This window comes from Mastigoproctus giganteus, chromosome 7, assembly GCF_048544385.1.
Source record: "Mastigoproctus giganteus isolate SK-2022 chromosome 7, ASM4854438v1, whole genome shotgun sequence".
In the NCBI taxonomy this organism is placed as follows: domain Eukaryota; kingdom Metazoa; phylum Arthropoda; class Arachnida; order Uropygi; family Thelyphonidae; genus Mastigoproctus; species Mastigoproctus giganteus.
Genome location: NC_143581.1, coordinates 42,907,959 through 42,933,934, shown reverse-complemented (window position 1 = coordinate 42,933,934; position 25,976 = coordinate 42,907,959). Strand labels below are relative to the sequence as shown.

The 25,976-nt window shown below is 36.6% G+C and overlaps 1 protein-coding gene across 1 annotated transcript in view; it reads left to right on the top strand.

The window, feature by feature from the left end:
- Nucleotides 1-25,976, top strand: part of Fam92 (CBY1 interacting BAR domain containing protein Fam92) — an 81,745-nt gene that overhangs the window by 37,536 nt on the left and 18,233 nt on the right. Inside the window, exons 5-6 of the mRNA XM_090378298.1 lie at nucleotides 24,308-24,418; nucleotides 24,638-24,742. Of these exons, the coding sequence (XP_090234424.1) occupies nucleotides 24,308-24,418; nucleotides 24,638-24,742 (216 nt within the window). The remainder of the gene's footprint in view (nucleotides 1-24,307; nucleotides 24,419-24,637; nucleotides 24,743-25,976) is intronic.

The window sequence follows — 25,976 nt, the reverse complement described above, 5'->3', positions numbered from 1 at the left end:
GTGTTATACATTAAGTACAGAAATTTTTAATACTGTACCACTACCATTTCAGACTCGGGCCACAATCTTTTCAAACCCCACCCCTTGTATAACTCCCCTTAATATTATGTTATATACAAATGAAAGATTGACTATGTTTTCAATATAAGCATTAAAGCAATTAAACAGTTTGTCCCAACTTGACACAGGTTTCTGAATTCCACTATCATAGATGCTGTCATATTGCATGTTCTGGCCAGTGCTGTACAGCAGTTTTGGCACTATCATGAGTTTGGAAGTGCTAGCCAGCAAATCTCTTCTTCAGTAGATAGAGTCATCATCAGAGATAAAACTTGGGTTCATCATTTCATACCCAAGACAAATCAGCATAGCAGGGTATGGCAACATGTTTGAGTTGTCAATAAGTTCTGCACAATCCCTCAGTATTTCCTATAATATAAGTAGGTACATTGTGGTTATAAGCTTTTTTTTTTTGTTTAAAATTAGTGAATGGGCACCTACAAACTCATTGATATCACTTTCTCTGTTTCAATTTACGAATGATAAATGTGAAACCATTAAATATGATTATGGCCAATGCTCAATAATGGCTAATGCTCAACCCAAGGAGCCAACCTATTTAGCAGGATTGAAATTCAATTGCCATCTTTCAGATTGGAAATGTAACTGATATTGTCATTCTGAAGCAGCATAGCCTGGTCCCAATTATTGTTAACCATCCTACCTACCTTCAAATCATCAACAAACATTTTTCTGTATGCCCTAATCAGTATTATAATATTGAGAAAAATCAGAAACATGAGGGTCCCTACACTGAACCCAGAGGAACCCTAATTACTAAATTAGTCCAGTCTGAAGAATGCCCATCCTCTGTCTCCTTTCACTTAGCCAGCCCCTAAACCACTTGAGAATCTTCTTGGTAATTGCAGCACACACCTTTTTTTTTTTTGTACAGAAGCTTTTCATGTGAGAACTGAATCAGAAGCTCACTGAAATCTGCAATATCATAATTGTTCACTAAAATTGGTCACTACAATATACAGTATCGAAATTCCAGCATCTGAATACGTTATGATTTCATCACAGTAAATACCCATGTTTGTGGACTGCACTGTATGAGCATTCACTATGAAAGGAATAATTGCTTGGTGTTTCCCAACAAATTAAATATGTATTACAATCAAATCAAATTCATCTGTTTGATTTTAGGTCATGTACTATAATCCAATGTTACTTGTACAAGGGCCAGTCAAAAAGCCCTTCGTGAATGTTTATAAATAATATATTTTATTACAAAGTACAATTATAAACATTAAATATAGTCCCCCCCCTGCTTGTCAATAACAGTTTTTCATCATTGGAGAGGATGGGTAACTGTTATTGATAAGTAGGAAGAGACTATATTGAAGGTATATAACTGTATATCTATGCCAAACTTATTGATTGGCCTTCATATGAGTGACATTTTATTATAGAATATGACCTACTTTTTTAATTTGTTGAAATGAATAACATGGAGTATGTGTGTTTGTATATATATATATATATATGGGCATAACTTGTACAGAATGTGATCTTTCATGTCTTGCTTCAGTCACCACTGTTTCAGATAATTGTCTAAAACTGTGATGGAGGAAGGTAAAATAAAATTATTTTTGACTTTTTAATATATATACAACAGATAATGTCAAACCAGTTTTCACACTTGGGAAGATAAAACAAAATTGTTGACAGCTATTTAATGTATTTTTAATTCAATTATAGTCATTCCTCTGCCTCTTAACACTTGGTTAACCAAGCATCAACTGCTTTACTTACATTTAATTCACTCAGCTGATCCATTGTAATCATTTGCAAACTTATTTGTTCATTTCACTTTTTTTTTCTTTTTTTTTTTTTTTTCTTTTTTCTTGAGGAGCTGTTTTGATATGCCTCTTCTAGTATTCTTTTTAAAATTTATATTTTAAATTGTGACTGATTTTACACACAGTAATGATCACTAAGTTTAAGTAGAATGAACCCTATCAGCAGGGTTTCAACAGACCAGCTAATAAAATATTCTTGGAGGAAAGACTGCTTATGTAAGTAAAGAAAATTAATGTTTTTCAGCTTAATTTGGAAAAAGTTGTTGTTTACTTAAATTGCCATGCAAGTAAAGCATAACTTATAAGAGTGAACTAGATAGTATGAATCAGAGCTGTACTACTCAATATGTTCTACGTTGATAATAATATTAGTAAATAATAAGAGGAGTTTACCTCAATATAGTGCATAGAACACTTCCGTATGATACCCTCCAGAAATTAAAACGGAAAAACCGAAAAAATCGACAACTTACCGGTACATTAGAGTAAAATATAAATAATTAAATAATCAATTTAACACAATTCAAATCAGTTTAAAACAATTAAAAATAAAATTAACGCAATTAAAAGAATCTAAGAAAATATTCAAAACGATTTTCCTTCCTGAAGCTGACAACGCTTTTCGACCGTATGTCGTGATCACAGGAATGAAAATTACCGAATCGGGTTAAACCTGGTACTTCAATAGAGATTGTTTGTCTTCGCGCATGCGCGTAAAGGCCCACGCATCAGAGATCAAATATGGCCACCGAACATTAACAGAATTCTTGTGTAATTTAATTTCAACGGTTTCTGCAATTAATAGTCGCGTATAATTACGTTGAACGTTAAGTATTTTGGCTTCGTTAAATAAAAAAGTATGTTTTTCGTTAATGGCATGAAAGGCTAATTCTGACGCTGCTGAACGAGAAGCATGAACTGAGGCTTCATGTTGATTTACACGAATATTAAAAGAAAATCGGGTCGAACCCTGATAAGACGAGTCGCAATCACCGCAAGAAATGTTGTATACCAGATCATTAATTTGTGTTGCGAACGCTGAAAGAACCGAGCGATTGTTCAGTATAGTGTGTAACTTCCGTATTGGCCTAGCTACAATTTTAAATTCGGTATCTTTAAAGAATCTGTTAAGCTGTTTGTGCCACTGTTCAACATATGGGACAGAAATAAAGTATTTTTTGATATTACTATTGTTGATTGGTGTAGTATTTTGTATCCTATCCTTAGCTTGTACCCTAATTCGGTTTATTGTGGTAATGGAATAACCCCTGTTTAAGAATCTGCTAGTTAATATTTGTATTTCTGAGTCCAAAGCAGATTCCGTTGTTGAATATTTATAGGCATTAAGAAATTGATTAAAGATAATCGATCTTTTGTAGGTGAACGGGTGATAGCTGTTATAATGTAGAAGCATACCAGTGTTTGTAGGTTTTCGATAGATGTTAAATTGTATTTTATTCGAGTCCCGGGTAAGCGTGAAATTTAGAAAGTTTAATGACTTAGTATCCATATCCTCCCTTTCCAATGTAAATTTGAGTCTAGAATGAATATTATTAAACGAATGTAAAATGGCTTGGATAGTATTACTATCGGTAATAACTAGAACATCATCTAAATACCTCCCATAGTATGTGATACGGGTTCGAAAAGGTGTCAGATGTATCTGCTCAATCGTTGAGAGATAGATCTCTGACATTAAGCCACTCGGGCTCAAACCCATGCGTAATCCAAAAATTTGTTTGTATACTTTGTCTCGAAAGGTGATGTAGTTAGCCTCAACTAACAGTTTAATTAAGTGAAAAATTTCCTTAATAGGTAGCTTCGTATAATTAATCGGTGTCGAGTTTTTATTTAACATATCCCAAATAATATGTAATGTGTATTCAACGTTTACATTCGTATATAATGAGGTAACATCTAGTGAGAATAAATTGTCATTGTCGCCGAGTCTACAGTCTTTAAGTTTATTAAATAATGTGTCGTAGTTCTTAATCCCAAATTGTATTACCTGTCTAAAGGGTTTTATAATGTTATATACATGTGTGGCTAAGGATGAAAATGCCGAGTTCCTGTAGGAAACAATAGGTCGAATAGGAAACCCAGTCTTGTGTAATTTTACCTGACCGAAAAGTGCAGGAATATTGTATGTTCTGGACTTCAATTCCTTTAACTGAACCATAGTAATGTAATCGTTTTTTCAATACCTGGTTAACGTTTTATTGTATTGATTGACCAAATTGGTAAACAGTGTCGGGTCTACTTCACAATAAGTGGAGGTATCTGACACAACTGAATCTAACTTATTAATATAATCATGTTTATCTAGTATTACCACTGTATCTCCTTTATCTGCCCTCTGTATGTTGAATTGTGTTAAATTGATTATTTAATTATTTATATTTTACTCTAATGTACCGGTAAGTTGTCGATTTTTTCGTTTTAATTTCTGGAGGGTATCATACGGAAGTGTTCTACGCAGTATATTGAGGTAAACTCTTCTTATTATTTACTAATAAGAGTGAACTAGAATTCTTAGTAATATAAAGTTGAAATTTTGCCAATTTATTGTTCGTTTTCTATGTATCCACCAGCCAGAAAGATACATTTCTGCAACCAATGATACACTTCAGGAACCAGTTTTGTAGAATACTCCTGGTTGCCTTTGAAACCATGACTGAGTTGCAGAAATCATTGCGTTATCCTCATCATCAGGGCGCCTCCGTAGCCAGGTGGGAAGGAGCAGCAGCAGCAGTGCGTAGCACACGCTTCTTGATTAGACCGGGGTTCGAGCCCGTCACCACCAAATACGGTGGATGCGGAAAGGTCAGGGACTGACCACCGCATGTCCCGGAGCAATATGGCCTTAGTTGCTAATGCTCCTAAAAACCAAACAACAACAACAACAACAACCTCATCATCAGAAGAATTCTTGATGCACAAAAAGGACTTCAGGGATGGAAAGAGAAAGAAATATGGAGGGGGCAGTGTTGGGTAGATATAGTAGACATTGGTAGATATAGCAAAATTTCAGACCCATGTTGGCTTGCCATGCATGTGGCAGTGTGTGAATAATACAGCTCATCCTGATATGACATGCCATCTTATAATGTGCATTTCAAGTTACATGCATATTTAATTGACACCTTTAATTGACACCATTACATGCAGGAAAATTTTAAGTTATGCATGTGAAACCAACATACCGCTATGTTACACTCTTTCTCACTAATGTCATTTCAATTTATGGTTCTCCATTGAGCATACATTGCCTATTTTGATTTATTATATATTTTGTGTGTAAAAATTTATGTACAGGTCCTATATACGAGGTGCTACCTAAAAGTTCCCGAAATTTGAATGTTGTGTGGGAACTACATCTAGTATGGACTTGTGGTGCTAGGTAACACTGCATGCATCCTTTGTGAATCAGTGTAGCATTGGGCTGGATAGAGTCATTGAATATTTATGCGTAGTTCTTTGGTGGTGTGTTTCACATAGTTTGCGATGGCTGATGTGAGAGAGCAACATGCTTGCATCAAGTTTTGTTTCCTTCTTAACAATACAACAACAAAAACCCATATGAAGTTCAAACAAGCTTTTGGTGACAATGCTTTAGGCCAGATGCAGGCTTACTACTGGTTTAACCATTTTAAAAATGGTTGAATGTTGGTTGACAATAATTACTCTTGGCATCCATCATTGAGTACCACCCTGGAAAATGTCCCAAAAGTTCAGGCAGCGGCAATCCATGAAGACCACAGATGGACCATCCACGACATTTGTGGCATTGTGGGACTATCGTATGGCACATGTCAGCGGATTTTGTCAGACAAGTTGAACATGAGAAGGATTGCGGCCAAGTTTGTGCCATAGTTACTGAGTAAAGACCAAAAGCAGCATCACATAGAAGTTAGCAGAGATCTTCAAGAACGGGCAGGTGTGATCAAAACTTCCTTTCTACGGTCGTCACTGGTGACAACAATTGGGTATAATCCAGAAACCAAGCAACAATCATCCCAGTGGAAGAGTTTGCCCCGACTGAAGAAAGCCTGACAAGTGAAGAGCAATGTGAACTCCATGCTGATCTGTTTTTTGGACATTGACTGGTTTATCCATAAGGAATTCGTCCCTCCTGGCCAGACCCTCAATGCAAAGTTCTGCAATATTCTGAGGCAGTTAAGAGAAGCCATCAGGAGGAAACGTCCAGTGAAGTGGTGCATAAAGAACTGGGTCCTTCATCATGACAATGCACTGGCCCACACATCTCTCACTGTTGTGCAGTTTTTGGCATCCAGCAACATGACAATTGTCCCCACCTCCCCTTATTCCCCAGACTTAGCCTCCTGCGACTTCTTCCTCTTCCCAAGAATGAAAATCAAGCTGAAGGGTCGAAGATTTGACAGCATAGAGGATATCCAAACCAAATCGCAGGCTGTGCTGAACACTACGACGAAGAAGGACTTTCAGGATGCATTCAAACCATGGGAGAAGCACTGGGATTGGTGTTTATGCTGTCAAGGGGACTACTTCAAAGATGTCGGTGGCAAATAAGACCCAGAGTGAGTCTGATTTATTTTATAAATACATTTTGGGAACTTTTGGGTAGCACCTCGTATATGTATATTCTTACTACCCATACTGTAAATAATGAGTGCAAAAAAAAAAATTATTCTGTCAACCCTTCATTCATTCTTTAAATAAATTTGACCAGTACATGAAGATCCCCACTCCTCCAGTTGAAAAATTAGCCATTAAAAATGAAACAGTATTAGTTGTGTCTGTTTTATTTATAGCAGGATGAGCTGTGTTTTGGAAGCATCATCCTTGAGTAACTGCGACTTTGACCAACACACTCCTTGTCTTTTTTCCTTGGCAGCTGCAGGAAAATGTCACTCCAACAGAAGGTCGAATGATATGTTGTAGCAATGGCAAATGATGCAAGAAAGCAAGCTTATGTAGCATCAGCCAAAAAAAAAAAAAAAAAAAAAAAACATTTCACTCATCCGTAACCTCCAAGAATTTGTCTAGTTCCCCCTTGAATTTATTCAACTCATCCACTTCCACAACAACAGGTGTAAGCCTTTTCCAACAATCAACCACCTGCTGGCTGAAGGTAAACTTCCACACATCTGTCCTGCAAAATGTCCTGGTAATGCAAGTTCCTTTTAAAGATAATCAGGATCCCACTATGCTAATCCAGAAAATCAGCAACAACAGCTTTCTAGCTAATGTCCATCCTTGCCATCTTTGAGACTGATGACTGAGAATTTTTCTACTGTTTGGAATATTCTTTAGTTTCGTGGCTGAAATGATGAATTCAGACCTCATCTATAATCACCACTTGGGAAAAAGAAATTATTCTGGTCATTGTTTCAGATGGTCAAAAGCTACTTTGCATATTATGGAAAGGTGACAATAGTTGAGAGATCCATTGAAAAAAAGGCTTATGCATGTGCATGTGCAATTGGTGTTTCAAGATATTTTCCATGGCCAATACTGACAATAACTTCATGAAATAGTTTTCAGATTGTCTCAGGGTTTCATGGTAATTTCCTCCACTTTCTTCACATTCCCTACCTTGATAACAGTATTGGTTGGTATCCTAGAATTATTGAATTAATTCATCCATTTGAACTGCTTATACCACTGTGTGATAACACTATAGGATGAGCAGTCTTTCCTCTTATACGACACTGACCACTTTATGCATTGTTTTAAGTTTTTTCTTTGAAAAAACAGGAGCAGGTGATGGATCTGTACTCCACTTTTCCATGTTGACATTTCTTCCTGATGAAGGCTCAGTAATGATATGACAAAAAATTATAGAATTATTAAAATTTGCACTACTCCTGTATAGATTATGAATTATCTCACAAAGAAAGAAACATTTCTGTAATTATTTTTTTTTTTGGGGGGCGAATATGTATCTTTGTTGAACAACTCTCATATTAGACTTATTTTACAAATCAATAACAATTTTCTAATAAGCAATATATATCTATGCCACAGAAATACCATTAATCTTTTATTAAACTTCAGATGCACATTATATGGAAAATACTACTAAGTAGGTTTAATAAAGACACTTTACCATATGAGGTATTTAATTAGTTTATTGGAACAAGAGGACAATTATGATATGTTAAATGTCAAACTTTTCTTTGCATTTTTGAATTTGTGAACTATCAATATAATATAATGACCTTTTGCTATAATGACCATTTTTCATAACCCTGGGGAATTGCAATAAAGATATATATGCAGCATGTTATTTTAAAAGAATAAACATATTATTGAAATGATAACTATAAAAAAAAAAATTAGGAATAGGTAAGTTATTATTCTATTAAGTTTTGTAAGAGTTCATATAAAGGCATTAGCCATTTATAATTATCTGAATCTTTCCTGTAGTGTGACTGCCAATTATAAATGCTGTTCTCTGTATATGTATTAGAGTAGGTACACTACTGAATATGATTGGTTGGTTGATTTGGATTTTATTGGCGCATTAACTGAATACGATGAATGTTCTTGTGAAAAAGCAACAAAATATTCTTTGTATTTCGTTCCTGACTTCTGAAAAGGGCTATTATGAATGAAATGAGTATTTAAATCTGTCAATTTGATGTTTTCATCTTATGCTGAGAAGTTACTATAGTTGTTGGAGATGTTTAAGCAAATAAATTACTGTAAATTTCAGTTGGGGAAAGAAAGATTAATGGTTTAATAAAGACACTTTACAAAGTGAAGTATTTAATTGGTTTATTGGAATGAGAGAATTATTACAATAGACCTGAACACTCCCAACAAACTAATAAATTGGCTACCTTTTGGATTTCTGTGTTGAAATCTGTGTTTGTTCATGAATATTTGGTTTTGGATAAGTTTGTAACTCTACCATGAAAGACCGACCTGTGCTGCAGTGGATACCAAGCTATGCCACCAGAGAGACGCCATTGTACTACACAAACGTACAACTACCTCTGCAAAAGATTCCAGGCAGTGTCACTAGAATGACCCTGTTGTACCACACAAACCTACAACTACCTTGTGTTGTTTGTTTGGGTCATTTATGCAATGATGTGCATCCTCAAAAATTTCTTCTGTTATTGGACTATTTTCTAGGATTAATAGAAAAAGAAACATGCAAAGCTTCATTTGTTGCATCATTCAAGGTGACAAATCCAGCATGTTTGAAGCATTTGGTGATCACTTTTTTTGTCAATCTCATCCCATACTGAAATGCATAATTACATTGTCTGCAGCACATTGATTTTGCATTGTGTTTTGTTTTAGAGACACAGCCCAATTTTGTTCAGTAACATTCTTTGACAGTATTTCTTCAAAGCACTTGATTGCACCTTCATCAAGTGACTGAGCAACTGATGTCATATTAGGTGGTAGGTACTCCACAGTGATTGCATGTAGGCCATTCACTTAGCAATCAGGAGTGCAGTCATATACAGACAGCATAATTTTTCTCTTCTCTCTGAAATCTCTAATTCGCTCATCATAGATTCTTGATGACATCCAAGAGCCTTTTGATTTGCTCGATACATATTCGGCAACATATTCAAACCTTTAAAGCATTGAGCTTTTGGGCTTTCCCAGAAATTCAAAATAATTTCTCTGTACCACACATATTTACTGTTAGAATGATAATCCCTGATTTGCCCTCCCCTCTCCCCCAATTGCTACACTGTTGTTATGAGAGTTTTTGGTGTAAGGGCTGCCTAGGCCACCCCACAACTACATATCTCGCCTTTAAATGTAAATGTTTTATTTGGTGACAATTAAAAAAAAAAAAAAAAAGTCCAGTTTTGTCAGCATTGAAGATGTCATTCTTGTTGTATGTAAACAAGCATTTTTTAAATGATTCATCATCCATTTTTTTCATATCTTCAGTGTCAATGGCTGCACTTTTTGCCACATACTTTTTGAAACAGCTCATGATCAGTTAAATTTTTGGAACCATCCATTGGAAGACTTGAAATCTTCAAATTCATCCAAATCGCAACAGATTCATTCTTAAGTTTTTAAAAGATTTCTGTTTACAAGAACATTTTTCGCATGCATCGTCATTAGCCATTCCAAGCTAATGACGTACATTAACTTGGAATGTACATTTTCAGGATCTGGTTACTACATCTTTCATGTTATGGTTGTATGGTGAACACTACTTTTAAGAATGCCAAACTGTTTAGTGATGTTGGTCTTAGAATGCATGCCATTATCTACAGCTTGTGAAATCTTAATTTGTCTGTAGTTGCCATATCAATAAACGTTCGTATTGATAAACATAGTCTATACATACTGTATAATAAAATGAATTTCTATTGAAGTGAAGTTCGTTATGCCAACAAGTGTGAGAATTGCCACTTGTTGTAGAAAATCAGTGTAGAAAATTGCCACAGAGTGATTTCTCATGCCCTGCAAGCTCATCATTAGCTTCAGTAGTTTAGCATTTTTTCATTTTGAAATGCAAATACAGCAGACTCTCGATTTACCGGGATCGGATTAACTGGGAAGCGGATTAACAGGGATCGGATTAACCGGGATTAACAGAGAAGGGCAACAAGATTGGTGAGGGGAATGAAGGGATCCTCTTACCAAGAGAGGCTTAAGTACTGCAAATTGCAGTGGCTGGAGACTAGGCACCTGCGCGGTGATCTGATTGAGGTGTATAAGGCCTAGAATGGGTTGAGCACGCTTGTTCAGATTATGAACCTAAGGGGGCATAAATTCAAATTAAGGAAAGACAGATGTAGAATAGATTGTGTTCTAATATTCCCTGTCAGAGACTTGGCAATTTGGAATCTCCTCTCTTTGATCTTCTCTGGCTTAAAATCTCTCTACCTCATTGTGTCAAATTCATCTGTTGTGTCTACCGTTCTACCAACTCCAATAATCACTTGGAGCTCTTTCACTTCCTCTCTTTGCAAATTGACTTTCTCCAGTCCAACTTTCCTAACAGTGAGGTAATTTTCCTTGGTGATTTTAATGTTCACAACTCCAGCTGGCTTCTGTTTTCTAGTCACACCGACCCAGCTGGTCGAGATGCTGAGGCTTTCGCAATTACTAATGACCTTGCACAGATTGTTCATTTACCTACAAGAATACCGGACAATCCTAATCATACAGCCAATACGCTTGATCTTTTTCTCACAAACAACCCTTCTAAGTACACAGTCGAAGTGAGAGGTCCTTTAGGCACTTCAGATCACAAATTGGTGATTGTCTCTTCTCCAATGGAACCTTTATCTCATGGGTATTCCCAACCTCGTGTTGTTTGGTATTACAAGAATGCAAAATGGGATGACCTGCGAGACTTCTTTTCTTCTTTTCCTTGGTCGGATTACTGTTTCAAAACTTCTGATGTCAACATTTGCTCAGATTGTGTCAGTGAAATTATTCTTGCCGGAATGGAATCCTTTATCCCACACTCCACTTTAAAATCTCGTCCTTATCTAAACCTTGGTTTTCCAATAAGGAGGAAGTTAGGTTAATTAATGATTCATCTCTAACAGAGTCTCCACTTGCTTTCTCATAGATGTACTGTTTCTGCTGCATGCTTCTTCTACAGATACTTCCACGGGCACTGTTTTTCTGAATTGGCTTCTATAATTCCCACTCTCTCTTTAAAAACAGTCCGAACACGTGCCGCCACCAGCCAACATCCATTTACTGGCCAACTTCAAACTCGCAGAACCAACTTTTCATCTTCCTCGTTTATTCATTCAACTGCCGTTTTCTGGAACAACCTTCCTTCATACGTATTTCCTGAAAATTACAGTCTACAGAAGTTCAAGTCCAATGTCAACAAATATCTTCTTTCATCTTCTCAACCTCCAACCCAAGCACAGTACTAAGTACTATAGGTTCTAACACCTCTCGTGTTATGGTTTACGTAAAAAAAAAAATGAAAAAAAAGAACAATAAAAAAAAAAGAACAAGCATTAAGGGAAAACAAAGGATTTAAATCAGCAGCCATGAGCAGTAATACAGAAAGACAAATGATACTGAAACTGAAGAATAGCGATGGTGTACTTATAAACAGCAGAGAAGGCATAATTCAAATAGCAGAAGACTACTACAGAGAATTATACAAGGAGCGAGGGAATGATGCCAGCAGTGGGGAAGATGGATTGCAAATTAGCAACACATACGACATACCCGATTTTCTTCCTGATGAGGTAGAACATGCATTGAAGAAAATGAAGAATCAGAAAGCCCCGGGGGAAGATGAAGTTACTGTAGAGTTGTTAAAATTGGGAGGAAGAGACATAACATAAAAACTGACAAGTCTCTTAACAAAGTGCATTAGAAAAGGTGTGACGCCTAAGCAGTGGAATAATGCAATCATAGTTTTGCTGCATAAGAAAGGAGATAAATCAGAAATTGGAAATTATAGACTAGTTAGCTTGTTATTCCACATCTACAAGTTGTTCACAAGGATCATTACTAACAGATTAGAAAGAATACTTGATGAGAATCAACCGAAAGAGCAAGCTGGCTTTCGGACAGGATTCTCAACTATGGATCACCTTCATGTAATATCATAGCTAATGGAGAAAGCAAATAAATATAAAACACCATTATGCCTGGCATTTGTGGATTGTGAAAAGGCATTTGACTCCATACAGCATAAGGCAATGTTTCGGGCACTGGAAAGACAAGGCATAGATACCCCACATATTATGATTTTGAAGAAAATATATGAGAATGCTACCTCCATTATTAGACTAGACAAAGACAGTAGGAAATTTAAAATCAAGAAATCAGTTCGACAAGGAGACACAATATCTCCGAAGTTGTTTACTGCTGCCCTTGAGGAAGCTTTCAGAAGATTAGACTGGTCGCAGAAAGGAGTCAATGTGAACGGATAGTACCTAAACTATTTAAGATTTGCAGATGACATTGTGGTCATAAGCCACGATCCCAAAGAATTAGAGGAAAATCTTAATCAGTTATGCACAGTTAATAAGGATTTTGGACTAAAGATGAATATGGCTAAAGCAAAAGTAATGATGAGCAAGTATGCCACAGAAAGGGAAATAATGATTGAAGGAGCAGTGATTGAATAGGTGGAGTCATATATTTATCTGGGACAAGTTATTAGCAGTAATAAAGATAAATGGCTGGAAGTCAAGAGAAGAATAAATTTTGGATGGATAGCATTCAGGAAGTATAGTCACATGCCTCTTCTACAGATACTTTCATGGACACTGTTCTTCTGAATTGGCTTCTATAATTCCCACTCTCTCTTTCAAAACAATCCGAACACGTGCCGCCACCAGCCAACATCCATTTACTGTCCAACTTCAAACCCACAGAACCAACTTTTCATCTTCCTCATTTATTCATTCAACTGCTGTTTTCTGGAACAACCTTCCTTCATACGTATTTCCTGAAAATTACAATCTGCAGAAGTTAAAGTCCATTGTCAACAAATATCTTCTTTCGTCTTCTCAACCTCCAACCCAAGCACGGTACTAAGTACTATAGGTTCTTAAACCTCTCGTGTTTGGGGTTCACATAAAAAAAAAAAAAAAAAAAAACATTCTATAGAGCAATATTTCAGTTTGTCTGAAACGTTAAATAATGAACCAATGTATACTCTCCACCATGACTTATGGAAGTGAAACTTGGGCACTCACCAAAAGAATGGAAGAGAAGCTGAGAACTACACAGTGAAGAATGGAACGAATTATATTGGGAATCGGACTGTTAGATAAGAAGAGAAACACATGGATTAGGCAGCAAACTCAAGTAAAGGACATTCTTATCAAAACTAAAGAACTAAAATGGTCTTGGGCAGGACACACATAGCTCGAAGACATGATGACAGATGGACTAAGAAAATAACAGAATGGTACCCAAGAGGAGCTAGAAGAAAACCTGGAAGATAAAGGTGGAGATGGATAGATGAAATTCATGAGTTTGTGGGTAGTAAATGGATGGCCAGTGCTCAAAACAGAAGGAACTGGAAAGTTGGTGGAGAGGCCTTCATCCTGCCGTTGATTGAAAATGGCTGATGATGAAGTGACAAGATTCAACCACTAACAAGTGTTTAGAAAGTTGTTGTGTAAATCTCATCTCAAGGACATTTGATGTGATTGTGGCTGTGCAAAAGAAGGTTAGGTTAAAATATCAGCTGCAGAAATTTCTTCCAAATTGAAACTTGTGCCTATATCATGAACAGCTTAACCCAACAATGATTACATTCCAGTTTAGAACAAACAGGGTCACCTTATTTCTGGAAAACGTGTTTGGTTTTTTAAAATTCTGCTTGAAGTTCACCAATTCTTGTTCTTTTGATAATGGATTGCAGTACTTATTAAATGTGATTTTTATTTTTTAAAGAAAAATTTAAGTGTTTTTGTATGTTATTTTCAATTAAACAAAATTCCTTTTATGAGGGGCATTCAATAAATTATCTACCAACCTGTGAAAGAAATGAGATAGAGGCAAAAATCTTTTTTTATTTTTCATTGTAACTCCCCTGAACTTCAATACACTTGTTCCATTTTGTTGGAAATGGGGAAATACCACACCAATAAAAGTGTTTGTTCTGTCCATCAAAGAACACAGAAACAGCAGACTTCAGTCCATAATTAGTATCATCATCAAAGTGACATCTATGTACATTTTTTCTTGAGGTGTTGAAACAGGAAATAGTCATTGGGGGTGAGATCTGAGCTATAAGGTTGATGGGTAAATTCTGTAAAGTCACAGTCTCTCAAAGCAGCAGCAACAGCATGTGACCTGTGCACTGGTGCATTGTCCTGAAGAAGCAGCATACCTCTGGAAAGTTTCCCATTGCGTTTTTCCTTTATGATATCCCTTATGGATGGCACCTCCATATCCAGGTGAGCAGGAGCAGCAGTGCGTAGCACATGCTTCTTGATTAGACCGGGGTTCGAGCCCATTACCATCAAATACGGAGGATGCTGAAAGGTCATGGAGTGACCACCGCATATCCCCGGAGCAATATGGCCTTAGTTGCTAATGCTCCTAAAAACCAAACAACAACAACAACAACCCTTATGGATGCATATGACTCTTCAGTGACTGTCTAATTGTGTTCCAAGTAGTTTATATAAAAATTCCCTCAGCATCCAAAAAAATGGTGGCCATAATCTTGCCAGCTGAAGGTTGTGTCCGAAATTTTTTGGGTGGGTAAGAACCCTTGTGCTTCCATTGCATTGATTCTTGCTTGGTCTCAGGATCCCAGTGATGAACTCATGTTTCATCACCTGTAACAATTTTGGAGTTGAAAGTTTCAGGATCCCTTCCATAAAGCTCTAAATTTTCTTCACAGCACCATACTCTGAATTGCTTCTGCACAAGGGTCAGAAATCTGGGGACCCACCTTGCACTGACCTTAGTCATTCCCAAATATTCATGGAGGATGGTTATAACCGTTCCCTCAGATATGTCACATTCCCTAGAGATTTGGGACACCTTTAAATGTCTGTCATTCAGCACAAGGATTTCCACATTTCTAGAGTGGTTGCTGTCACAGGCTTTTCTGGACATGGATCTTCTCAATTGACATTCTATCCCACTTGCATTGTTTTGACCAGAATTTCACCTTGTACTCTGAAGGTTCACTGTTGCCATACGCAGCCACCATCCTTTCATGAATAGCCTTTCGCCCATTTCCTTCTTTGGTGAGAAACTTGATGACTGAATGATGCTCCAATTTCTACAGATCCTTAATTTGATACAGATGTCTTCCTTCTTTCTATTACAGCAGCACAACCTAAAAACATAGTGGGATCAAAATTAGTATGCAAGTATACTCATTTTGTAGTATTTCCCACAGTTATTGAAATATAACTGTGGGAAATACCTTAGGTAGATAATTTATTGAATGCCCCTCATAGTTGTTCCGAATATGAAAAAAAAAATAAAGTTTCAAAAAATATAAAATATAAAGATGAAACTAATTGTCACTTTCAGTACAGAAAATAGAAGCTTTTGCCTCATGTGCAAAAATTCAAACTTGTGCATGCACATATGTTTTGTCCAATAAATGAAGGAATAAACAGATAAATAATAATAAATATTCAAAACCAGAAATTTTCACATCAGTAATAATAACGGAGATAAAAACACATTTTGTACAACAATGAACATTAAAATTAAGAGTATCTCATTTCTGTATGTTAAAGCAAGAATTGTTTATTTACACTGTAAAAAAACTAGCACATTGAAGCATATGGCAAGAATAGTAAATGCACAAGGGCCTGACAGGTGCTTTTCACATATAATTCAGACTAAACAATAATTGTTCACTTCCCAAACTGCTGAAATAATATTTTCATTATATTTAGGAGGGTAGAAAATTTTTCGATTTTAATCATTAATTAATTAAATAAGTTGTTACTCAACCAATAATTTTTCAGGATATTTTTTGCATAATTTGAATGTGATTTAAAACATAATTGATAATTATGATGTATGAAAATAGGTCCAAATTTTTATATTTGATCTGTTTTTAAACTATTAGTATTAATAGTGACAAATGACACAAAAAAGCAAGCTTATGCAGCATCAGCCAAAAAAAGAAAAATTCCCATTTCACCTATCCATCCCCACCAATAGTGATCTAGTTCTTCCTTGAATTTATTCAAACTATCTACTTGCATAACAATGGATGGTACCTTTTTCCAGCAATCAACCACCCATTGGCTGAAGGTAAACTTCAGCACATCTATTCTGCAACCATTCTTCCTTGGTTTGAATTTATGTCCCCTCATGTGCATAGTCTGAGCAAGAGGAAGAATCCCAGCAGCATTGACTTTGCACAACCCATTCAAAGCCTTAAGCACTTCAATCAGATCACCTCACAGGTGCCCTGGCGCCTCCGTAGCCAGGTGGGAAGGAGCAGCAGCAGCAGTGCATAGCACACTCTTGATTAGACCGGGGTTTGAGCCCGTCACCACCAAATACGGAGGATGCGGAAAGGTCAGGGAATGACCACTGCATATTCCCGGAACAATATGGCCTTAGTTGCTAATGCTCCTAAAAAAAAAAAAAACCCACAGGTGCCTAGTCTCCAGATGCTGCAGTTTGCAGAATAAGTCTTTCATGGTAAGAGCATCTCCTTGTTGCCCTTCTCTGTACCTGTTCCAGCAGCTCTACATCTTTCCTAAAATGAGGCCTCCAGAGCTGTAGTCAAGGTCAAGATGTGACCTATCCACTGCCTTACAATGGTATAATCACCTCCTTATCCCTGCTAGCAAAATTCCTGTATATCATTGACAAAACCCTACTATCTCTCCTGATAGCCTGTCTGCACTACTCAGAGAAATTCATATCAGACTGCACTATTACCTCCAGGTCCCTTTCATTTTCCACCACCCTGACTGTAGTACCACACAGTTGATAAGTTACTCTGAAGTTACTGCTAACCATGCAGTACATTGCATTTCTCAATGTTAAACTTCAGTTGCCGTTTTTCACCCAATCTGCCTAAATTTCTGGATCTTGTTTCAGCAGCATACCTTTATTACTGTCATTAACCATCCCCAACCTATATATCATCTGCAAACTTAGACATTAAGCCTGATATACCCTCATCAATATCGTTAACAAATACAGAAAACAACAATTGACCCAACAACCTGTGGAACTCAGTTATTAAGATTAGTCCACAAAGACCAGTGTCCATTGATAACCACTTTCTGTCTTCTCCCATTTAACCATCCCTTTATACATAACAGTAACTTTCCCTTAATGCCACACTGCTGCAGTTTGTATAGGAATCTTTTGTGTGACAGTATCAAAAGCTTTCCTGAAATCCAAGTATATGATATCAAAATTATTTTTTGATTCCTGTTCCTTTGTCACAGCATCATAGTATTTAATCAGATTGATAGACAAGATCTCCCTCTTAACAAAACCAGGTGCCTCCGTTGCCAGGTGGGCAGGAGCAGTAGCGTGTAGCACACGCTTCTTGATTAGACCGGGGTTCGAGCCCATGCCCACCAAATATGGAGATTGCAGAAAGGTCAGGGGATGACCACCACATATCCCCATAGCAATATGGCCTTAGTTGCTAATGCTCCTAAAAACCAAACAACAACAACTTAACAAAACCATGCTGTGACTGAAGTATAATTGTCCTCCGGTCTAGATGGTCCTGCATTACTTTAACCAGGGACTCCATTATTTTTCCTGGAACAGAAGTTATGCTAACAGGTCTGTAATTACTCATATTGCCCTTTTACTCCCCTTTATGAATTGGTGATACATTTGCAAATCTCCAGTCCACAAAGACGTTCCCTGATTCCAAGAATGCTCTCATATTTATGCCTAAGAGTTTGCTGCTTCCCTTAATATAATTTTATAAGAGTCCATGCAGCCCAGGTGCTTCTTTTATGTTTAGTTTATATTTTTATGTTTATGTTTTTTTATATTTTATGTTTATTTTTACATAGTTTCAACAGCTTCTCTTCCACTTTCATCTCAGTTATTACAAAATCAAACAGCTGTGTGTTAGAGTTTGATAAACTTCTGACATCCCCTCCTTAAAGAATTCTTCATTTATCAATATAGATGCAGAATACATATTCAGTCTGCCAGCTACCTCAGCAGGATCATCAACAGTAAATTTCCCAGATATTGACTGGAACTTGTGGGTTGGTCACTTGCATACTATAACAAGGCTTTTGTGGATTTATTGGATGATTGTTTTCTACAACAGCATGTTCGAGAGGCAACTAGAGGGAGTAATACTCTTGATCTGATTATCAGTAGTGATTCTTATGCATTAAGAATCTGCAGATAAAGGAACCACTAGGTGGCCGTGATCACAGTGTGCTGAAGTGGGATTTACTCAAAGAGGTAACTACCATCATGGGTAAAGGGAAGGGTTTTTGCTTTCGTAAAAGTGACTACAGTTGTCTGAGACAGTATTTAAATTCTATATGGTGGGACCAACTGATGATGTTACCAACAGCAAACTCAAAATTGGAAGCAGTCAAAGAAATAATCTTGGAAGCTACTAGGCTTTTCATACCAACTAAGAAATATTGTTCAAGGTTTAGGCCTATTTGGATGTTAGATGAACTAATGAGACATATGGCAGAGAAGAAAAATGCATGCAATACATATAAATTAACAGGTGACACGGAAGCCCATGATAGATATAAGCTGGTCTGTAACCAAGGCACAAAGGAGTTTAGGCAGGCAATAGCAGATTACGAGAATTCTTTTCAAAGGATGGAAAGAAAAGCAGTAAAGAGTTGTTTACTTATGTAAACTCTAGAAGGAAGGGCATGAATCAGATTGGTCCACTTGATATCGATGGTTCAACTATTGATGATCTTGCTCAGGTAGCTAACAAACTAAATGAGTATTTTGCATCTACATTCACACATGAGGAGTTATTCAGGAAGGGAAATGCCAGAGGTGAATTAAACTCTGGCAGTGAGCTAGATGATTTTGTAATAACTGAGAGGAAAGTGGGGGAGAAATTGTTGAAGTTAACATAAGAAAGGTAGCTGGGGTGGATGGGATCTATCCAGTTCTATTAAAGGAGGCAGCAAATGAAGTAAGCAAACCCTTAGCCATAATTATGAGAGCTTCCTTGGACTCAGGGGAGGTACCCATGGACTGGAGAAGTGCAAATGTGACTCCAATTCACAAAGAAGGATCAAAGGGTGACACAAGTAATTACAGACCTGTTAGTTTGACTTCTGTTAAAGGGAAATTAATGGAGGCACTGGTTAAAGAAGCACTGCAGGATCATCAAGACAAGACTTCAGTTGTAGCTTGGACACAGCATGGATTTGTTAAGGGGAAGTCTTGTCTAACCAGTTTGATTGAATACTATGATGTGGTCACAAAGGAACTGGATGCAAAGAATAATTTTGATATCATATATTTGGATCTTAGAAACGCTTTTGATACTGTTGCACATGGAAGACTGCTGCACAAATTGGAGCAGTGTGGCATTGGAGGCAAATTGCTGCTATGGATAAATAGATGGTTGAGTGGGAGAAGACAGAGAGTGGTAATCAATGGACACTGCTCTTTGTGGACTAATGTTATTAGTGGAGTCCCACAGGGTTCAGTGTTGGGTCCATTGTTGGTTTCTGTATTTATTAATGATATTGATGATGGTATATCAGACTTAATGTCCGAGTTTTCAGATGATACAAAGGTTGGCAAGGTTGTTAATGATACTAATGACAGTACACTGTCAACACTGACAGTGTACTGTCAGTGTTGACAGTGTACACTGACAGTACAACAACTAATGACAACAGGATCTAGAAAAGTAGAGCAGATGTGCTGGGAGGTGGCAACTAAAGTTTAACATTGACAAATGTATAGTACTACATATGGGAAGTTGTAACCCCAGAATAACATATCAACTATGTGGTACTACACTGACAGTGGTAGAGAATGAAAAGGACCTGGGGGTAATTGTGCAGGCAGATATGAAGTTTTCTGAGCAGTGCAGATGGTCTGCAAGAGTAGCTCATGGTATCTTGTCAATGATATGCCAGAATTTTTCTAGTAGGGATAAGGAAGTGATTATCCCCTTGTATAAGGAAATGGTCAGGTCACACCTTGAGTACTGTATACAGGTCTGGAGGCCTCGTTTTAAGAGGGATGGAGAACTGCTGGTATGAGTACAGAGAAGGCCCACAAAATTAGTGAATGGAACAAAGGGTTGCTCATATGAAGAAAGGCTTAAGTTTTGCAAATTACAGCGTGTGGAAACTAGGCACCTGTGTTATTATTATTATTATTATTATTATTATTATTATTATTAGCTATATGGTGCAAGGAAGCCTGAGACTTATACTGCACCAGCCAAAAAAAAATTCCAGAGTTACCCTGAGAGAGAAGAGTGTCAAAAGTAGAAGGGAATCACCAAGAAAGAGAAGAATGATGATATCCAGCTCAGGACCCTGGGTGTGCCAAGCCCATACTCACCAGATGTGAGCCCCTGTGTTGTTATCTGATTGAGGTGTATAAAGCCTTGAATGGTTTCAGCATGCTCAATGCTGAGGGGATTCTACCTCTTGCTCAGAATAATCGCCTGAGAGAGCATAAATTCAAATTGAGGAAAGGCAGTTGTAGTTTAGATGTGTGGAAGTTTGCCTTTAGCCAGTGTATGGTTGATTGCTGGAACAAACTTCCATAGGTCATTTTAGAGGTTGATAGCTTGAATAGATTCAAGGCAGAACTAGACAATCATTTGGAGCGAGTGGAAGGGTCAAATATGAGAAGGTGTTTTTTTTTTTTTTTTTTTTGGCTATATAAGCTTGCTTTCTTGCATCATGTGCCTTTGCTAATGCTAGTTAAACCATCGACATCGAGTGGATAAATGTGATTCAACCCTTTCCTTCTATTGTTAACATAAGTAAAGAAGTCTGCTTTTCTTGGCATTCTTTCTCCTAATCTGCATTGCCTTACCTCCTTTGTAAATTGATTGCTAACTAGTTCATATCTACTGTAGACTTCTGTATCATCTTAAAATCAATATGCATCCCATACATTTTCTTCCCTGCCATGTGTCTCAATAATTCATGTGACATCCATTTCGGTGTAAGCTTAGAACAGTATTTCTTAGTTGGCATGAAAAGCCTAGTAGCTTCTATGATTATTTCCCTGAATGCTTCCCATTTAGAATTTGTATTTGATTGGTAACTTCATTAGTTAATCCTGTGTACAGAATTTAAAAACTGTCTGAGACCAATGTAATCTCCTTTACAAAAGGAGAAAACATACAATATCTATGTAGTGTGTGTGTGTGTAAGTCAATAACCATCTGTTCAAAATGGCCACAGCAATTTCCAAACATTTTGGAAAATGATACAGAATGTTTCTATGAATATTTTCTAGCATTTCAGCATTGATAGCTGCACGTGTCTGTCTCATTCTATCCTTTGGATGATGGAAGCTTGTAATTTATACAGAATAAATTTTCACCTTTATGTGACACCCCCAAAGAAAATTCATGAGAGTTAAATCAGGTAATCACAGTGTTCATGCCACTAATCCTCTTTGATCAATCCATTAAAAAAAATTTCTGTCCACCCAGTATTGAATGGTAAGTGAATAATGCAATAGTGTGCCATCTTGTATAAACCAGTCAGGTGCCTCTAGCCTGAGGCATTAGGCATATTAGGAATTTAGGTTGAGGCATTAACTCAATACCAAGCATATTTAACTAATCCTCTCCAGTTAACAACATGATTATTATGTATGGACAACAAAAATAAAAATATATTTTTTTATATAAAATCAGTTTATATTAATTCCAGACTTTATGCACAATCTGTATACAAATGAAAGTATGTTTCAGATGTTCAGGCATTATTCAATAGGAAAACTAGGAGCAACACTAAAGTTTTGGTAAAAAAAACTACTTACATTACTCACCATCCTCTCTAATAATTTATCTAATACTTTCTGAAATTTTTTCAAACTGTCTGCAGCATCAGGTGGAACTTTGTTCCAACGATCACTCCCTAGCTGAAAGCAAATTCCCATACATCTATCCTACAGCCATAATTTTTCAGCTTAAATTTGTGTCTCCTTATATGTGTCATCTGAGCACGAGTAAGGATGTCATCAGAATTTAGTTTATTCATTCCATTTAAGTCTTTAAATGGAATGAATAAAGGCTTTACTGGGCTCAGGCTTTACTGAGCAAGGAAACCTTACTGAAGTAATTCTTTCTTGAAGAACAAATTACTTCAGTGAGGTTTCCTTGCAGGTGACTAGTTTTTTGTGTCCCTGACTAATCCTGTTGCTCTTTCTGCACCCATTCCAACAGATATCTTTCCCAAAATGAGGCTTTGAGACTTGTATACAGTACTCAAGATGCAACCTGACCATTGTCTTGTACAATGGGATAGTCATCTCCTTATCTCTCTTGGAAAGATTTCTATATATTATTGATTATTGACGGAACACCATATGACGGAACAACGTCTGGCCATTCAGCAAACTTCATGTCAGACTACATTCATTCTTAGGTCTCTTTTGTTCTCCACCAGTTTGAGGGTGGAACTCCCTAATTATATGTTATTCTCGGATTACTGCTGTCCACATGCAGTATATCTTGCATTTATCAATGTTACACTTCAATTGTTACTTCTCAGCCTACCTGCATACTTTTTCTTAGGTTCTGTTGTAGTAATACACCTTGATTCTTGTCATTAACCCTGTCAACCTTTATATCATCTGGAAACTTAGACTCCAGTCTATAAGCTTGATATACCTTCATCAATATTATTAATAAATATTGAAAACATAAATAAGGGAGGTCCAGTACTGAATAATGAGGGACTCCACTAATAGCATTAGTCCAACAAGAACAGTGCTCATTTATAACCATCCTCTGTCTTTTACCACTCAACCATCCCTTTATCCCTAGCAGTAACCTGTCCCTAATGTTATCCTACTCCAGTTTGTACAGTCTTTAATATATAATGGTATCAAAAGCTTTACTGAAATCTAGGTATAGGATATCAGAATTATTTTTTGCATCATAGTAACCATTTAGATTTCTCATACAAGATCGTTCTTTAAGAAATGCATGCTGTGATTGCTGTATAGCTACATTCCTGTCAAGGTGACCCTGCATTATTTCTTTAACTGCTGACTCCATTATTTTCCTTGGAGCAGAAGTTGGGCTCACAGGTCTGTAATTACTCACTTTGCCCTTATAATAGGGGAGAGACATTTGCACTTCTCCAGTCTATAAGAACCTCCCCTTCACCAAGGATGTTCTCATAATGCTAAAGGTTTTTCCATCTCTTTTGTTACTTCTTTTAATATAATTGGATAAATTCCATCAGCTCCAAGTACCTTATTTATTTTTAGCTTTGACAATTTCCCTTCCACTTTCTTCTCACTTATCACAAAATTATTTAACACCTAGTTATAATTTGACATACATCTGGTATCTCCATACCTAAAATCTCATTTTAAGTTTTGTTATTTGAGAAGGAAAGGTGAGATTGACACCAGATTTTCAGCATAAGTTTTGCTTTTTCCTGTCAAATATATTAAAGTTCCATACACTTCTGATTTCATAATGCCCCTTCCCTTCACAGTTTCTTCCAAAAATCTATATATATATAAATGAAAGTATATTTCAGTGGTTAGCTTTTACAACCACAAGTAGGAAGGTTATGGGTTTGAACTCAGAGGACACAAATGATGCATGACTCCATGTGACTGGCACCAAAAATCAGTACCTTTAGTAATTTTACCCCAGGGGATCACATCTGGTGAGTATGGGCTTGGCACACCCAGGGTCCTGAGCTGGATATCATTATTCTTCTCTTTCTTGGTGATTCCCTTCTGCTTCGCTCGCTCTCTCTCTCTTCTCTCTCTCTGTGGGTAACTCAGAAAATAATAATTCAATATGTATACAGTCATGATTAATTTTTAATCTCTTCCAGTTAGTCCCAGGAAAGGTTGGAATCAAAGTTGATTCCATATCCCTTGCTCCCACAGAAATATTATTTGGAACAGCAGCTCCAAATAATACAGTTTTACGGATATTCCTGTTAGTATATTCTATTTATATATTATTATTACAAATGCAAAGTTATGTACAGTCATAATATGAATTCATGATCTAGTTAATTCTGGCATTTGTTATTCAAGAGTAACTTATTTTGTTCTAATAACACCCATTACGATTGAAGCATATGTAAACACATATTAAAATATATATTCATAGTGTTAGAAATGTGATTAGAAAACAATGACATTTCTTCTTATTGTAGGCTGAAAATGAACTTCATAGGGCCACTGCTGAAGCAACCCGAGCAACCAAACTTCTTGAAGAACAAATTGATGCTTTTGAAAAAAGGAAAATTTATGACCTAAAAGTATATAATGAAAAATATATTATATTTAGAGCAGGCCATGTATCAGTTTACCAAGAAATAATTTATATAGTATAAATCTTGAAATCAATCTCATGTTCATGTTACTTTGTTAATATTAACATTATGATATTCTTCAAACTGTTTTAATTTACTTCTTGGTAAATTTCATCTCTTCTTGATAAACTGATATGACATATTTAAAAAAGCTCCTAGAAATAGATATATCCCAAATATCTGAAACTAATATATGCCACATTCTTTGCCATACTTGTGATATGAAATGTTTGTTATATTAATTAATATAACATAAATAATGACAATAATATAGCATATATAATCACAATAATATAACATATACAGGGTGATTCAGGAGAAATAGTAAATATTTTGGGAGGTTTTAGTATTGATTATTCTGAGTAAACAATTTCACATAAACGTGTCCAATTCTCAATGGATACGGAGATGCAGCTGTTTGAAACTGGTGCACACAGCTCCCTGACTCAGATGTGACCAAGGAGCAGTTATAACCTGATGCTGTTTGGTGTTAGAAGTGTTGTTAAGAATGCCACACGTCTTCACACATGCTGAATATGCCGAAATGGTGTTTGTCTATGGTTTTTGTGGTGGAAGTGCTACTGCTGCTTGTAGAGGATACTGTCGACGGTTTCCTAACCGCAGAATACCAGATTCAAGAGCGTTTACTAGTGTTTACACCAAGCTGCATGAGACTAGCACAGTTCCCAGTGCTCATATTTCTTCTAAATGTGCAAATGAATAAAATGTGGATGAGATAGAACACATTCTCCAGTTGGTAGAACGTAATCTGACTATTAGCACTGGAAGAATTTCTATGCGTATTGGTGTTCCACAGATAAGAGTATGGCGAACATTAAGGCTTGTATCCATTTCACATACAGCGGGTGCAACACCTTCCACCAGGAGACGACGCCCAGCGATTGGAATTTTGTCGGTGGGTAAATACTAATCGCCAATTAATTCCATTAATACTCTTCAGGGATGGAGCTACTTTCACCCTTGACAGTATCAACAACACCTGTAACTCTCATAGGTGGGCAGACAAAAATCCACATGCTACTGTAGAAACAAATTTTCAACATTGCTTCCCTGTAAATGTGTGGTGTGGTAACATCGACAGTCAGTTGATTGGGCCTGTTGTGTTACAAAATCGTCTTGCATTGCTCATTTACCTAGAATTTCTGCAAAGCAAAACTCC